General features: G+C 44.3%; 1 protein-coding gene across 4 annotated transcripts in view; it reads right to left on the bottom strand.

Annotated features, from left to right (window-relative positions):
* CHCHD6 (coiled-coil-helix-coiled-coil-helix domain containing 6) overlaps positions 1-18,029 on the bottom strand; it is a 123,143-nt gene that overhangs the window by 60,838 nt on the left and 44,276 nt on the right. For all 4 annotated transcript variants that reach the window (XM_075574581.1, XM_075574578.1, XM_075574579.1 and 1 more), the window contains one exon: positions 4,062-4,132. In XM_075574581.1, coding sequence (XP_075430696.1) covers positions 4,062-4,132 — 71 coding nt within the window. The remainder of the gene's footprint in view (positions 1-4,061; positions 4,133-18,029) is intronic.

Below are 18,029 nucleotides of genomic sequence, written 5' to 3'. Positions count from 1 at the left end.
CGAAGCCACCTGTGCTGAAGCAGGAACTGATTGAGCCACCTGCGCTGAAGCTGGAATATCCTGAAAAACTGGCCTGTTGGAGGGGCTTGAGGACAGGTGTTGAGCACCCTTGCTTTAGGCAACAGTGTAGAGATAAGGAATGTAGAAAAAGCAGAGGATTTCCCTGCAAGTTGAATACACCTGTCTGCCCACCTTCCTACAAAGTCCCAACACGTTAGCAATGATAATCCTATGAGTTTAAAATAATACAGTATGCAGTAACCCCACTAGTGCCAGGGGGGGGGGGGTCGAAACCACATTACAAAGTCATTTTGTGCATCAAAAAATTTTGGGATGTAGTTGTATTGCTCAAGGAGAAGTGTAGACTTGTACCTTTCAATGGGCAAATAAGAGTATTAAGACAATAAATGTGTAGTATGAATAGATTGCAAAACCTCACCGGTCTCTTCTTCACATATACCACCCCAAGACTCCTGCGAAGTGCTTGATGTAATTAGATTGCAAGCTCTTCGTTTCAGGGAGTCCTGGGCCTGCATTGCGCTAGCGGCAATAGAATTACAAACTCTCCAAAGAAGATTCAGCCATCCATTCATAATGAGATGTGAGGAAAAAAAACATAATTTAGCTCTGAATAATATTATCTCTTAACAACTTCTTAATTGTTTCTCAGTAACTCTACCTTTTAAAAGTACAGGAATAATGAAAGAGCAGACACACACACACACACACACACACACACACACACACACACACACACACACACACACACACACACACACAAAGAATCATGGCCACACAGTGCAAGACAAAAAAGATAAGCTTAACTCAACAAAAAGCACAGAGCAGTGGAAGGATAATTCTGTAATGTCTGCACTAAGCTCCAACCTCTTCACCGATTTTATTTTACTGATTCAGCAACAGTAAAAACATTTAATCCTTGGCAAACTAATCTAAATGTAACACTCACAAGGAGACAAAGGGGACGCAAAACATTTGGTCACTGCCTTTTGGGAGCCCTGCTTTATCCCTGGAACCAGCGCATTAATTGAGCTCGAAATGAAATGGAATTTTATTCCCTGCAGCGGGGGTGGGGGGATTAAAGCACTGTCCTCACTGAAGCACAGCCGCAGTCATGGATCTCTGAACACCGAGAATAGGGAGAGTGTATAGAGCAAGCGATAAGTTCGGAAGGGCGGCTTATTCTGCGTGCACTTCTTCCTCTGCAGGAGGCCAAACTGATATGCACAGCATGGATTAGTGATGGGCCCCCCAAAAATAGCACACATCAAACAACATAAGAAAACAAAATGCAAAGTACTGATCGTGTCAGATCACAAACCATCTTTTGGAAGGGAGACCAAGCCCGCTGGCCCATCCTCAGTCACGCACAAAGTGTTTAGATCTACTCCTGCTACTGTATATGCGTCAGTCGTCCCAATGTTACATTTGAGCTGTTATGTTGTCCATTTCATAGTTTTGCCGTGTAATAATACTGACTGTTACTAGACTCCACCTGCCCACAAAGATCTCAGTAATATTGTATTGGCGCATAACGCTGCCATTATACACAGGGCTGCATTAAGATTTTTGCAAGCACAAGTCATAGATCTGAAGTTGTTCTTAGCTACTGTAATTATGGTGCAGAGGACACAAAGGGACAAATGACTTCAAGCGGGCCTAACATGCAGACCAATGCAGTGTCTCCTGCCATGCTGGGATGTGCACTGCCCATCTATCCGTCCCCCTCTAACCCTATTATTAACAGCCTACAACACTCTTGGCTTCCTCACCAAATCCATTACCCGCAGAAGCAAAATGGTAACAGGAAGGACACCACTAGGCTACGTAGCAGCTAAACCTCCTGTGATCTGGCAGGTGGGAGGTGGGTTTCATATAAGAAATCTTGGGCTTTTAGAAATAATGCCTTTCTCCTACTGCACGCAACTCATTCTCACAATTGACTTTCAAGGACCTCTTGTGTTGTACTGTATGTGGGTGATGAGGGGCAGGATACAATGTCACTGCAAGGTAGACTGGGAAACGATAGCCAATGGTGGCATCTTCTCCACCCCAGCCCATTGTCGTCTTTCACTCAGAGTGACTGGTGCAACTTTGTTAGTGTGCAACTTTGTTACTTAGCAACCTCCTCTTCCAAGGTTTCCCACTGATCCGGTCTTACCTCCAGCATTAAGGACATATATTCAGCAGAAATGAAGAGGTTAATCTGCAACAGACAATAACTCTACCTTCCTTTGTTTTGCTTTCCATCTTTTGCACAATACAAGCTCAAACCCAGTGGAGTCCTTACCAACAGCTCTTACTAGGACCTCGCCTCTCTGTTGCCATGCTCTCACCCTTGGAATGTGACAAGGTTCTATACGGATTGTACTCAACAAGAAATCTACATACAAGGGTCAAAGTCCAAGAACACAGCGCTTTGCATGTGATGAAGCCAACACAAAAGAATACAAAGAATACATATATTTTTGCTTATATAGCATTGACATTGTATGCAGCGCTGACCATCGAATTGTTCAGGCACAATGAGCACCTTCCCCAAAGAGCTTACAATCTAATTTTTGGTGCCTGAGGCACAGGGAGATAGTGACTTGACCAAGGTCACAAACGGATGGCCGTGAAATTGGAAGCGGGGTCACTTGCTTCACAGCCAGTGTTATCACCCCTTAGCTACTGCTGAACCCTGCGTGACAACATATGTACAACATGTACACGTGTGAAATGTGTGAAGATGCTGGTGCCCCTCTCCTATACACCCTGTTTTTAGCAGCTTTGGTTATCTCCGGATTGGAAGGTGGACCAGTCACAAAAATGTGACGGAATGGACTTGAATGGCTTAAAGGTAACTGTCAACACAAATATCCATAGCTCCTCCATTTTTATGGGGAGGTTGGGGGGAGAAATGGTTATGCTCGGGAAACAAAGCTGCACACAATTCTACGTGCAGTTTGGAGGGCACCTTACAAACGATCATCTGTATTTGTTACCTCCGAGTGTCACTGGGTGGAAACTCCTGCCAGGGTGTTAATCAAACGTGTTACATATTCGCATTCTTTATCAAATGTAAACCCAGAACATCTAAAGCACAACCTCACGGGATCTCACAAGCGTTTATACAACTATATCAAAGAGGAAACATTGGTCTACAGAAGCAGTGGATGGAATATTATTGGTACGGCCAGACTTGAACAAAGTTTCACTTGTGTTAAGGCTAAGCCATTGTGACTGTATATTATAAAGTCATATTTACCTGCATGCCCTCCTACTGTCTCTGTACGTTCTCCCCACCCATTAGATTGTAAGCTCCCCGGAGCAGGGACTCCTCTTCCGAAATGTTACTTTTATGTCTGAAGCGCTTATTCCCATGATCTGTTATTTGTATTACTTGTTATTTATATGATTGTCACGTGTGTTACCAATGTGAAGCGCTATGTACACTAATGGCGCTATATAAATAAAGCAACAAGAAAGATGATCCAGGGCGCCACGGGTTTCTTTAGGAAAGAATTTATTCAAGACACACAACGTTTCGGCCTCACTTAGGCCAAAGGCCTAAGTGAGGCCGAAACGTTGTGTGTCTTGAATAAATTCTTTCCTAAAGAAACCCGTGGCGCCCTGGATCATCTTTCTTATTGCTGTAGACCTGGATTGCTGCAGATAGCCATCCCTGAACCAGGAGTTCTGGCATTGCGCAAGTATCGCATTTATTTGCAATTTTTTGGAGTGCTACACACCCATATCTCGCTGTATAAATAAAGACATACATACATACATTTTAAAGCAATAACAAAATGGGCAGAGGGATCTGTTTTCTAAAATAAATTGAAGGGGAATTGCAAGTTCGTAAATAAAACAAAACAAAAAAAAAGTGTCGGTACTCTGCGAATGGAAATAAAATGGGGGAACGGCACAGGCCCGAGTGCCATAACACTTCAACCCCTGGTTAAACAGTCAAAGTACCACCCGCACCGTTAATTAAATGACAATAAAAAACAGTGAGCGCGTTTACAAGCAGGAGGACAGAAAAAGGCGCGATCCCTTACTTTATGCGTAACTCGGCGTTCGTCGCTGCCGTGTGGAACTGTTCTGCTGTCAGTTTGTAAATCTCCGTGTTCTGAAACAAAGAGAACACCGCTCGTTACCATGGCTGGGATTGTCTGCTCGCCTTTGTAATCGGCCTGAGCAGTGGCTCATTCTCTATGCAGCCGACGCCATCACGCCACAGCACCGCTTACACAGGCACATAAAACGAGGAAAACTGCAAAATGCTTCCCAAAACAGCCGTTTCTAGGAGAGCCTTGCAGATGTCAGAGGCAGAACCGACACAAGTACCCTCGTTCATACAGGCTTTATTCATCCGGCTACGGTTAACCCATCTTGGCATCACTTCACTGGCATTTTTTATTTTTAATTAAGTGCCTATGATTTATAATAGATGACAGTGGAATTTAGGGTTTTAAACGAGTGTTCAGCAGGGATCCGGCTTTTAAAAAAAAGTTTAACACACACATACACACGTTATGACTTCTGCCGATAGCTTTGATGCACTGATCCGCTCTTGGGGGCTCTTGTTACTTTTGCGGTGGTTAACACACAAATCGCCCCATGAGGACGCCCTGACACCCTACATAACATACAACATGACCTTTGCCTCTTTCTGTGTGTGCATGGAAGGAGTGCGACACGAGGTTATTCGTTTTTATTCGTCATTTAAAAGTACGAGTGAGACGGAGGATAGAACTTGGACAAAGTATAGAAACAGAATGTGATGGCAGATAAAGGACCCACTGTGTCTGCTCACCATGTCGTCCCACCGTGTCTGTACATTTCCTATCTGCTGTAAGACCCCCTATTTGATTCTTGGCTCTCTTCCGTATTTAGTCTTCTGTATCCCCCAAGCGTGTTTGAATTCCCTTACTGTATTGGCCCCTGCCACGTCTGTTGGGAGGACATTCCACTAATCTACCACCCTTTCCATGGAGAAGACCTCCTCGCATGTCCCCTTATCCTGCCACACTCCCGGTTTATAGCATGACCTCTGCATCTATGGGTGCAGGTTATATAAATATGCTAAGTAACAACATCTTGACTGCGATGAGAGTATCCTTGCCATAGTGTCCCAATCGGCCCCATCGCACTGCGTCCCACAATGGTCCCCGAGTCGAAATATCCATTTTCCTCTATCATTTACTTCCAGATGGGACGTTGACTCTTTGCCTAATCTTCGCCGTGGCACAATCCGCACAGTGTGTGCAGGGAAGGTCACCCAGTGTGCAGAGATGATGATGTCTGCGCTACCTGGGAGACTTCCAGCAGGTAACCTTCTCACCGCGCTGTGACGCATGTCGTATCGCCAGCATGCTGCTGCTCCCCCTTCATGCTACCTGCTGCTCAGCTCAACGTTAAGCTGCTTCTCTCGGCCTATAAATAGAAGGAGCAGGTGAAGGGGAAGGCAGGTTCTCTCCAGGTGTGTGTTCCCTGCGGTGACAGTGACAGAGTGACAGCTGACAATGCACTGCTTGGAAAGGCCAAGGAAACTCGCTGTCACCATGGAACACATTGTTTCTTAGCGCTTACACATCCCCAGTGTTGCGGAGCTGGGAAATGTTGCAGGGCATGTCACATTGTAACTCAGGGCATGGACAGAAAGACCATTAAAACCCCGTCGCTGCCTGCAACGCATTGCAAAGCAAGAGGGGATTAAGCTTAGTATAAACCCAGCCTGATATTTACAATGGTGAGCCTGTGAGGCAGCAGTAATAATAAACGGGAGAGTACTAGCAGACAGTATGCAATGTCTATTTGTATACAGAGTCGGATAGGAAGTATTAACAGGCGCTCAGGTCTGAAACTGTAATTATTAGCGGGAGGGGAGCGGATTACAACCAGGTGAAAATTGGGTTAAACCTTGGTGGTTGATGCCTTTCTCAACCCTTTTTGTGCTGCAAAGGCCTGCAGAGCCCCATTGGCAATTAAAGGGTTAAGAACGATCAGCACTTTTAAATCCCCTTTGAATGTTTCAAATGTTATATGCATTTTCATTTACACTGGAGACCCAGAATATAGGTGTGGGGGGGGGGGGGGGGGGGGGAGAGAGTATATCATGTTTTTTGCTCCCAAAGTCAGATCTCAAATTAGGAAAAGTGCAGGATAGGGGTGAGATAAGACAGAGACAAGGGCAGTAAAGCCCCACATAGATTCCTGGTTACAATGCAGACGCACATATCCAACACAACTCAAAGACATTGATCACCAGTAAAACAGATCACTGGCTGTACACCTGTTTGGCCTTACATGGGATTGACCCTTTAAACAGTTAAACATAGTCATATGTTAACCCCTTTAAGAGTTGTGATTCATCAAGCTTCATCCCGTCTGTGATAAGGGTCTGATGGAGTTGAAAAGACGGGGGTGGGAGTTGGCGCCCCCCAAAAAAGAGAATGCCCAATTTACTCCTGAACGCGGCTGTTTCCTGCTAAACCCTCTGAACTGTTAATTAAATTTGCCATTAAAAATTAAATGCTCTGAATAAGTAGGTGTGAGGCTGCTCATCTCTGGGAGCTCCATAAATCAAATTGTTTTTTTTTTTTTCCTGTTACTACCCCAGCAATTTTCATCTTTCATACTGTCTGATTTCTCCAAGGGACTGCATTTCTGAGATAAAAGAAGCAAAGGAGGGAGCAGGGGAGGGGAGGAGGGGTGAGAAATATTCTTAAATTTCCCTCTGAAAATCAGAAGAATTGGTGTTCATATTACCTGCTGGATTGTGCGGTGTCCCGGCAGGAAGAAGCGATTCAGATTCCGCTGTTTGCACAACTTTTCTATAAACCACTTCAAAAATAAAAGCATGGATTTCTCCGGATGCAAAACTGCTGCCGTTTTCAGCGAAAGAAGCGCTACACTGTTTTCCGCCTATTTGTAGCCTCTGTACAATCTTTCCTTTTTTTCATTACTTAATACAAAATCCCTGGGTATCTGCTGGGCATTTTGTAAAAATTTTTTAGTGGTAGAACAAAATGGCTTCAGTCGTCTTCATAGCAAAAAATGGCACTGCCAACGATTGAAAGGGTATTATGGGAGTTCAGTCATTCCTCCACTAGTTGAATTAGGGTTCCCAGGTGTCCTGTGGACAGTCCTGTATTTGGACACTCTGCCCAGTAAAAAATGAGAGGTAATACTGGAGATGTATGTGCATACCGGTATTGGCTCTCTGGACATAGTGACCTGACCGGCTTGGGTGGCCGCAGGATTTCCCGGAGCAGGGCTGTTGCTAGTGGGCTGGGCAGCTTCCTCCATCCTGATTGGCTGCATTACCCAGCAGCAGCAGCCAATCTGGAAGTGGTGTCATGAACCTGGGATATGGCCAAGGAGAGGAGGAAACAGCATGGAGCGGAGAGAGGAGTGTGTGTTTATGTATGTGTGTCTTGAGCGTGTCGCACCTTTCACCATTGGATCCAGCATTTTTGGAGACGCCAACTGCCAACCCTTGCAGCTTCCTCCATCCTGATTGACTGCTGCTGGGTAATCCAGCCAATCAGGAGGAGGTGTCAGGAGCCTGTGGATGGGGCAAGAGAGAGGAAACAGCATGGAGCGGAGAGAGGTATGTGTGTGTCGCACCTTTCACCATTGTGTCCAGTATTTTTTGAGAAGCCACCTGGCAACCCTGGGTTGAATGCCATTGGGTATCAGACACACAGTATTGCCAGTGTTAACCGAACTCTAATACAGCGATATCCTTATTACGAAAGGTGCGTGGCCCGTGCAAAGTCCAATGACAGGCCGTAAATAACGGGCGGCACGTTTACTTCCCAGCACTGGCTTGCATTTCGTAATTACCGACAGCAAAGCGGTGATAGAGAATGCAGAGCGTGCGTTTCTGCAATCAATTCAACCTGACAGGTACAGGTAAACAGGACTCGAACACGCTGATTGAGCATCGGGGCTTCTTAGAAGCGGCTCTGGAGGACTGGATAAAGCACAGCATCAAGACTTAGCCCAGGGGCACGGAGAGAAAACCTTTCCAGTGTGTTCTGCTCTTCCTCTCCAGCCGGTCTTATCTTCCAATGAGAAACACCAGGCTCTGTACTAATAGAATTATCCTGCTCATGGACAGCGGCCATCGTCATGGTGGCTCTGCTTCTATTTTGATGATAATTGTGGCCTCTTGTTGCCAGAATAAAACAACTCCAGCAATGAAAACGTTAAATCAGCGACTATTAATAATAATGTGAAACGCGTCAGCCGTGCAATACCTTCTCCAACTTTTGTTTGAACTTTTGCTTCTTAATTAAGGTTTTTTGTTTTTTTTAATGTAACCATAACATCCTCGCTGAGAACTGCAGCAAATATTTAAAGGGCTCCATCAAAAGGACTGGAAACCATTTGAAATCATTATTTTCTCAACTGCACCTTTAAATCCCTCCTCCTTGTTTAACTCTTGCAGTGTTGCGCGTGACATAGCACGGACACGGTTAAAACTTGCTTAGAAACACCTGTGATAACGCAGAGGATTATCGGTTTGAGATGTCCGGACAGGTTGTCTTGCCAGATTGTCGCTGTGGATATCACCTCGGCCGACAGGCGCAAGTGACGCCATGCACTCCGTCCGGCGCGGCTACTATATCAGAGGCCTAATAGAACACATGGAGAGACGGGATGGGTTGACGTGGCAGTGGGGGGGAATGAGATGGTTTTACAAGCAGTAGCCCTCGGCTGACTGCATTGCACCTAATAAATAAATATGGGCAAAAATATAAATAAAAAAGAAGCTTCGTTATTTACTCACATGTTCCTGGTCTCCCCCATTTTTCCCTTAAAAGGTACGTTCTCTGCAGCCCACTTAGTAAAAGAAAAATGATCCTAAGAAGGTACATGCCTGGAGGAAGCCATTTTTATACCTGACACACTGAAAATGGGTATTATTTGCAGAAGTCGTTCAGATTTCAGGACCTCGCTGAAACTCCCAACTTTGTACTAAATGGTTTGGGGGAAAAAAAGCTTCATTACAAAAGTGTCCTACAAGCCTCCGTGAAAGACGTTTCAAGTCCATTGAACGGGACCATGTATAAAGGCACCGTGCAGTGCTGACACCCATTTACAGGCTGTAAGACCATTATGCGCAAATCGGATGTATTCTAGAAATGTTTTGGTGAGTTCTAATAACAGGATGACATTGGCATTTGTGTACAAGCCCCGACGCTTTGTGACATTTTCACAGTGACCATCCTATTTGTGAATGTGCATTCCTGGTTTTATACATCCCCAGCTGCAGGTAGGTATCCTCGCCACTTGATATAGGATCTTCTGACTCTCAGCCACTCAACTATTTGCTTTTAAGCATTATTATTTCACCGTTGACGTGTTTATTGAAGTTCCCTTTCAGCCACTTCCCATTCTTAAACATACAAGCTGCGGCTGCGGCTGCGAATTTCCATCGATTACACTCAGGGGCTCTGAGAATTGAAACAACCCATTGTCAAAAACCTTAAAACCCAAATCCAACTGCGATTTGCAACTGATCTGAGAGTCTGCAGAGGGAATGCACAGGCTTTCCTGTTCCAACGTGTGCTTTTTGCCAACAGATAAGTAGAGGTTAGGAGGTCTAATTTGTTCCACTGAGGCTGAACAGAAGTACGTAAGTGAGCATATTTTGTTTTGAGATCGGCTAGGGAAAAACAATTGACTACTTTAAGAACTGGAGCTGATCTTTAGCTTTCTCACTACTCAACTGAGCTTCAACCCTATTGTGTTAGAAAGTCCGGAGACATGGAAGTCTCGTATCATCGGAAAATCTCGTTGCCATTAGAGGGACCTACAAACGCAATGCATTATGATGTGTCGCACGTCCTACAAAGGGTTAAAAAAAATCCTATTAATACCAGTCCCCGCTGATTCCATGGCACAGCGAGCTCCGTGCTCCCTTGGGCTCTAGACCGAGTAGGAAACCCACGCAGATAGCAAGTCGCTCGCTGTTCTAATTACGCTTTATAGGAAGGTTGTAAAGGAATTTATCAAGGAGATGGGGAAACTCACAAGGATGCATTTTACTCCTAGGACACCGTTTAAAATAAAAGAAAGAGGGGATAAAGAATAAAAAAAAACAGTTAGTTGTTATTTGCATGGAGGATGCCTGTAATTTGATGTAATGCACTGTACATCAGTCACGCAGGCACTTAAATGTGTATATATAGAGAGGAGCAGCATCTGACATCTGGTACATTTTATTTATCCTAATATAAATGTTCCTTGAGTTCATCACATTACCAATCAATTTCTCTGCTAATGCTTTGAAAGCAAGTGTGCTGCAGTGTTCCACTTCTGAACTTTACCGGCTCTAGCAAATACTCGTTAATGGCAGAATTAGTTAGAAGGCACTCTAAGCCCGCTCCGTGCTCTGCCGCAGTCACATCGCAAGCTGGTGCTAAATGCACATACAGGCCCTTTGTGGGTGTTTATATCAACTATATTAATAGAATATGCATCTCTGCTTGCCGATGGGGGAATGAAATGAACGCTAGATGGGCAAGGTGGATTAGGGGAAGGATGCTGACATAAAGCTACTAATGAGAAGTATAAAATAGGCGTGTATGAAACATCATTACATAATACAAGAAAATGATAGTAAAAATATCTAGATTCTTTGGGGGAGCTTAAGATACCGAATCCTAAATGAGTATGTTGTAAAGTACAATGTTCAAAAAGGTATTAAATGAGTATGGTGACAAAAACCACCAGGACAGGCAAAACCGAAAAAGAAAGAGGGATCCGTAGATCCAGTAGGTGTGACACTTGAGCCATTACACAATCTCATATAGGTCAGAAGAGGGTTTTTGTAGGTGTAGCTCCCGCGTCTGTAAATCTCCCATTCAGCAGTTGCTGCAGCCATATTTGCCATGGAACATGATCCTACACTAGGTTTCCTTTCAACTGGGATTGATCAATTGCCGAAATATCAGGTAGAACACCGCTATCTATGGAGAGAATGTGGAACTCACCGGACAACGGGGTGGAGAGGTCGTACAAACGCTGCATCCTTCAGGCTTCCGATGCCAATGCACAGCCGTCCATATCAACTCCCGCTGGGGAATTAATAGGATTGACTCTGAACCAATTTGATGTAATCTTACATATTGTTCGGAAAAAGATACACGCTACATGTTATAAGCACAAACAAGTACAACAATGTATTGAGACGGTGTAATGGCTCAACTAAGCGTCACACCTACTGGGGCTCAACCAAGCGTCACACCTACTAGGGCTCAACCAAGCGTCACACCTACTGGGGCTCAACCAAGCGTCACACCTACTTCGGCTCAACTGAGCGTCACACCAACTGTGGCTCAACTAAGCGTCACACTTACTACGTCTCAACCAAGTGTCACACCTACTGTGGCTCAACTAAGCGTCAGGCTTACTGTGGATCAACTAAGCGTCACACCTACTACGGCTCAACTAAGCGTCACACCAACTGGGGCTCAACTGAGCGTCACACCTACTGCGGCTCAACTAAGAATCACTCCTACTGGGGCTCAACTGAGCGTCACACCTACTGCGGCTCAACTAAGCGTCACACCTACTGCGGCTCAACTAAGCGTCACACCTACTGCGGCTCAACTAAGCGTCACACCAACTGGGGCTCAACTAAGCGTCACACCTACTACGGCTCAACTAAGCATCACACCTACTTCGTCTCAACTAAGAGTCACACCAACTGGGGCTCAACTAAGCGTCACACCAACTGGGGCTCAACTAAGCGTCACACCAACTGGGGCTCAACTGAGCGTCACACGAACTGGGGCTCAAGTAAGTGTCACACCTACTACGGCTCAACTGAGCGTCACACCTACTTCGGCTCAACTAAGAGTCACACCTACTGGGGCTCAACTAAGCGTCACACCAACTGAGGCTCAACTGAGTGTCAAACCTACTGCGGCTCAACTAAGCGTCACACCTACTGCGGCTCAACTGAGCGTCACACCTACTGGGGCTCAACTGAGCGTCACACCTACTGGGGCTCAACTGAGCATCACACCTACTGCGGCTCAACTGAGCGTCACACCTACTGCGGCTCAACTGAGCGTCACACCTACTGGGGCTCAACTGAGCGTCACACCTACTGCGGCTCAACTGAGTGTCATACTGCGGTTCAACTGAGCGTCACACCAACTGCGGCTCAACTGAGCGTCACACCTACTGGGGCTCAACTGAGCGTCACACCTACTGGGGCTCAACTGAGCGTCACACCTACTGCGGCTCAACTGAGTGTCATACTGCGGCTCAACTGAGCTTCACACCTCCTGCGGCTCAACTAAGCGTCACACCAACTGGGGCTCAACTGAGCGTCACACCTACTGCGGCTCAACTAAGCGTCACACCAACTGGGGCTCAACTGAGCGTCACACCTACTGCGGCTCAACTAAGCATCACTCCTACTGGGGCTCAACTAAGCATCACTCCTACTGGGGCTCCTGATTACGTTTATTATTTTTCTGCAAAGCCCCCCCATTGTATCGTGTAAATTTCCAGCTGCCAAATCAACCACTTCTCAGAAACAAAAATTAAATACAGTTGCCAAGTTTAATATTTAGTATCAACTATTTGACCAATCTACTTTCTAGTTTTAATTTGGTGCCTTGCGTTACTGGCAGCATTATACTCCAGTTCAATCGTTCTGTGACTTTGCTATGTGCGCATTGCTTAAATACAGGTTTTTTTTAGGGCGTCATTCTTACTGTGGCTATTCGGCGTACTTTAAACTCTTAATCTGAGTGACAATTGTCCCATGTTGTATCTATTGTTTGTAAAGAGATGTTCTCTTGAATTATGCTTCAATCATCATTCCATGATATTTAAATTCATCATACTTGTACTCTTGATTTTTGAGTGCTGGGACTGAATATATATTTACATGATTGTATTTGAACATCCTGGATGGGGCGGGCGGGGGGGATCCTTAGTCCCATGCACCTCTGAATAAAATGTGTACATTTAAATTACTGATGATCGATGTGCTGTCTGACCCATTTTTATTCATTGACTAACCCCACACAGATGTGCACTCTATGTATTAATGACGTTTTTTTGCATATATAAGTACCACAGGGACTATGTCACATACACTTGTATGCATGGACGTTGATGCGACAAGAATAGCCCCATTGTGTAAAGGCGCTAAAGGATTTTGATAAGGAGAGTATGTTCCTGATGCCTCCAAGTATCTGGAAGGAACACCAAGGCGTATGATAGTCTTGGAAGTGTACTCTGCCACCCCAGCAGAGTATTATAAGCGTACAACAGTGATTGATGCATATACATGCTGTACATTTTATTCATATTTCTCTCTTTTTTCACATGTATGAGGGTGTGCACACAAGTACACAAGAGATTTCACGGTCTCCTGAATATGGGTCTGCAGAGAATCGTGCAAATCCGGTTATGAACAGAAGCTCTCGTGTTCCAGTGACATTTCCTGCTCCTGTATCAGGCTACCATGACAACTACAGGTCCAGATACAGTCACCGCCACAAGGTTGGTCATTTAAGGAGTGGCACAGGTGCTCCTGGCATTGAGAGTCTGATGTTGAGGCACAGCGGGACGAGTGGAACTCTGCCCAGGCGCAGCAAGTACTTGAGGAGCCATCTTTTTGATCCCATCACTGACATTCAGGGAAGTACCACAGCTTATGTGGGAATGGAGCAGAAGACCGGAGGAAGCTCAGAAATGTTTGCCCCTCCACCATGTTGGTTTATGGACATTTGTCACTTTCTGCTCTTCCAGCATTAACGGAATAAGTACAAGCCATGCTGCTTGTTGTATGCTCTATATATGTTGTTGTCTACTACTCTGAAGCCATTTTCACCAAACTTCAGCAGTTTAAGTTTGTGCCTTGCATAATATGCAGCATTATACTCCAGTTCTATTGTTCTGTGCCTTAGCTATATGTGCATTGTTTAATATAGTTTTTTAGAGAGTCATTCTTACTGTGGCTATTCTGCATACTTCAACACTATTTTAAAATATGTTTTTCATGCACCCACAGTTTACCTTTATAATAAGGGAACTCTGATACTGGCTGCGGCCAGCTTTTAATTGAACTAAATCACAAAAGCATTTGCTTCATTTATTTAACCCCTTCAGGGTACTTTCACATTTCACAAAGTTTAGTCCATAGGACAATAAGAAATGACATATTCAGTGTAGGTTCCTGCTAAACGGAGATTACCATGATGAGGTTGGCGGCTTAAACATGTTTTGATCAAAAGATACAACCAAATGACTCCTTTGTCACACAGACTTAGGTTCTAAATGTAAACATGTCACTTGTATATTTTAGCCCAATTGGTAGGAGCGCAGGCTCTGTTCTTTGTTTTCCATGCTTTAAACTGAGTCTGAGTGGCAATTGTCTGATGTTGTATCATTGTTTGTAAAGTGATGCTCTCTTGAATTATTCTTCAATCATCAATCCACAATATGATGAATTGAAATACTTGCGTTCTTCCCGTTTCTAAGTGCTGGGACTCAATATATATTTCAATCTAGGACGTGGGACAACTGTGAGTTATGTTATATTGTTGTTGATAATGTTCCCTTCAAGTCCCTGAGCAGCATATTGTTATCGGCAGCTGCATATTTATTTTTTCTAAACACATAGGTCAAAAGAAAGAGCAAGGAATTCATATCAGTAAAAGGATAAATCTGCACAGGGTCTTCGGAGCACCAAGCTTATTTTCAATTAAACATTTCTGATGACCAGGAGGCAGCTCTCGGTGTGAGCCAAATTCAGCCTCTTCTTGCAGGATAATGATATCTCGGCAGGAGGGGAATGAACGTGAATCCTAATTCCTGCCTCCTCCAGAGACATGAAAGAAAATTATCATATCATTCCATCCGAAGGACAGCACTGGCTCATGAATATGACTCACATCTTCTCAACACTGTAATCTGTGTCCACAATTAAAGATGATTCGAAGCATAAGTACAAAAATAAATAAATAAAAACCATATATATTAGAGCCTAAGAAGTCTAAAGGGTCCCAACTTACAATTCAAACACTTGCTTTGATCCAAGTTAATGATCTATTTTTCTTTCTTTTTTACTATGTATGTATTCCATTAGTTGCATTGTTTTATTTTTAAAAGAAAGAGACAGGAAAGCAGAGCAACGCCTTATTAATTTCAATTTAGAACGCATTATATGCATTGATTTATTATACATTTTCTTTGGAGGAGAAGGTACACATTTTTTTTCTCAATCCCCCAAGCAAATGTAAACAATACAGACCGGTATCTCTAGAGTTCAGCATTGGAGAGGAGGGTAAGAGATCCGAAAGGTTTGTTGAAAGGTGAAATATTATGGTTATCATCACTGAAATACATCATTAAGGACGGGCAACCATCTGAGGATGAGACACTCAGAAATATATTCACTAAACCACCCGGCAGCCTATAAACAACCATCTAACCTCTCCAACCTACTTATCAGAAACAGGCTGCCATCTGTGGGGAAACAGAACAACCCATAGGTTGGGATGGACACAGCACACCCCTCAAAGAGACTCTCTGTCCGTAGGTTCCTTCACACAGGATAAACCAAGAGCCAGTTCTTAGTTCAAATCACCATTTTACATCTCAGAAACATGCAAAAAAAATAAATAAACAAAGTATCAGGCGACACAGTCAATCTTCCGGTAAGTGGTTAAACAATATTCATCTAGAATGTGGTACATAAACTAGATGGGTTTGAATATTGTTTAACTACTTACCCGAAGAAAGACTGTATGTCGCCTGAAACGTTGTCATTTTTTTTTTGCATGTTTCTAAGGCTGGGATTACAGTAACCGCGATCGCGCGCGCCAATGATAATTGCCTGTCTTCCTATGGCAGTGCATTTTGTGCGGGCGCGTGCGGGCACACGGCAGAGCGCAATGGCGCGGCCGCAAATTGAAAAGACAAAAATGTTTGTCTTTTCAAGCTCAGTCACGTGACGACTGCATCACGTGAGCGATTCAGTCAATGAGGGTGAACCAGCTTTGTGACGTGTCGACCACGCCTCCCCTATCTCCTGCAGCTATAATCACTTATCGCTGGGGCTGCATGAGTGCGCCAGGCTGTGTGCGCACGCCGGCACAATAATCCCAGCCTGAGAAGTCAAATGGTGATTTGAACTAAGAATCAGCTCTTCTTTTATTCCTGTGTGAAGGAACCTACAGACCGTGAGTATCCGAGGGGCGTGCTGTGTCCACCTCAAATCTATCTACATATGACCATTTGGTACTTTTTTCTATTTTTGGATGCCACCTATGGAAACATCTGCATTAGGACCTTCATCCTGTAACCGGAACAAAGCTTAAACCTGCGCACACATTTCCACAGAAACTACAATGTACCCAGCACATCAAGGAACCATATAAGCAAAAGGATCGTTCATCTGCAAATCTAGCAATGTAATAAATGCCCATTGTAAGAAATGCCCTAATAGGAAGTATATTGGGGAAATCAAACAAGCCCTCAGCAAGGAGATGAAACGGCACAGAAGCACCATCACGGAAATAATTCTGCAGCTAGAATTATTTCACTTTCTTCCAGAACAGTCCTAGCTCATCTTCTCCTTAAATCCCTGGCCTGTCTTCTCAACAAGTTCCAAAACACCTACAAAGTTCTCCTTCTTACATTTAAGACTCGCCACTCATCTGCTCCCCCCTACACACCAGTTTTGATTTCTCGTTATGCCCCATCTCATCTCCTGCACTCTGCTCCCAACGGTCTCCTTTCCACTCCTCTTCCCTCTCACCTTAAACCTTTTTCCCTCACTGCCCCTTACCTGTGGAACTCCCTCACACTCCGCATACGCCAAGAACCTTCTCTCTCCCTCTTTACGCCAAACCTAAAAACACACATTTGGTCTTTCAATAGCCTGGACTTAAGGCCACTGTCCCACACCCATAGTCCCACTTACCAACCATCATGGTCAAGCACTGCTATCTACTGCACGTCCTAACATCCCACTTAGAGATTGTAAGCTCCCTGGGTTAGTGATTCCCTTTCTTATTATCACATTTTATATTTGTTGCACTTTTTAGATGATAATTTCCTGTATTGCATTGTCTCTTCTGTAAAGCACTACGTATACTGTTGACGCTATATACATACCCCGATACCAGAACACCAGTTGGCCGGCACTTTTCACTAACCAAACGATTTAATGGTATTAGTTACACGGGGTAAGTTCAGCGACACTCAGGACAGAACAGCACGGGAACCGAAATACAGCAGTATTTTGGACCCCAGGAAAAACAGCGTGATTGCGCTGTTCAGCTACAAACCAGGGAGTCTCTGAAAAGCAGAATGTTCATCAGTGTGCTTGTTACAACGTTAGTGCTAGAAAATCATGCAATGCATGTCAACAGCCAAAGACCTAAATAAATAAGATTTGGGGAGTTTGGACCAAAAAAAAGCCAATTTTTATGGAAAAGTGCTGATTTTTATCAGCGAGTCTTCTTAGACCAGGGGTGGCTAACATCAATCCTCAAGGACCACCAACAGGTCAGGTTTAAGGGATATCCCTACTTCAACATAGGTGGCTCAATCAGTGGCCCAGTCAACGACTGCGCCACCTGCGCTGAAGCAGGGATATCATAAAAATTTGACCTGTTGGTGGCCCTTGAGGAGGAGTTAGCCACCCCTGCCATAGACAGTATGAGATCTCTAATGCAGAGATCATTGGCACTGAACCCATGTAAGGGAGACACAGAAAAATCACTGAGAGTTGATATGTCTTCATCACGTGGCTTTGTAGCACAGAGATAACGCCACGAATATATTCCTGCAGATTGCTCCAGACTGGACCTGCCCATGCAAATAAAACAGAAAGACAGAATGAAATCCTCATTTGGTGATAGATTAATCTTCCAGTGCGAGACTTTCTATTTTTAAACGGCATTTTAAACAGATTTATAAGTCTTAGCCAAGTCACCCAGCAATGCGGCCTCTGATTAGAGAAGTTAAAATTAGCT

This window comes from Ascaphus truei, chromosome 17 (assembly GCF_040206685.1).
Source record: "Ascaphus truei isolate aAscTru1 chromosome 17, aAscTru1.hap1, whole genome shotgun sequence".
NCBI classification, from domain to species: Eukaryota; Metazoa; Chordata; class Amphibia; order Anura; family Ascaphidae; genus Ascaphus; species Ascaphus truei.
Note: the sequence above shows the minus strand (reverse complement) of the source record. Positions and strands in the feature narration are given on the sequence as shown.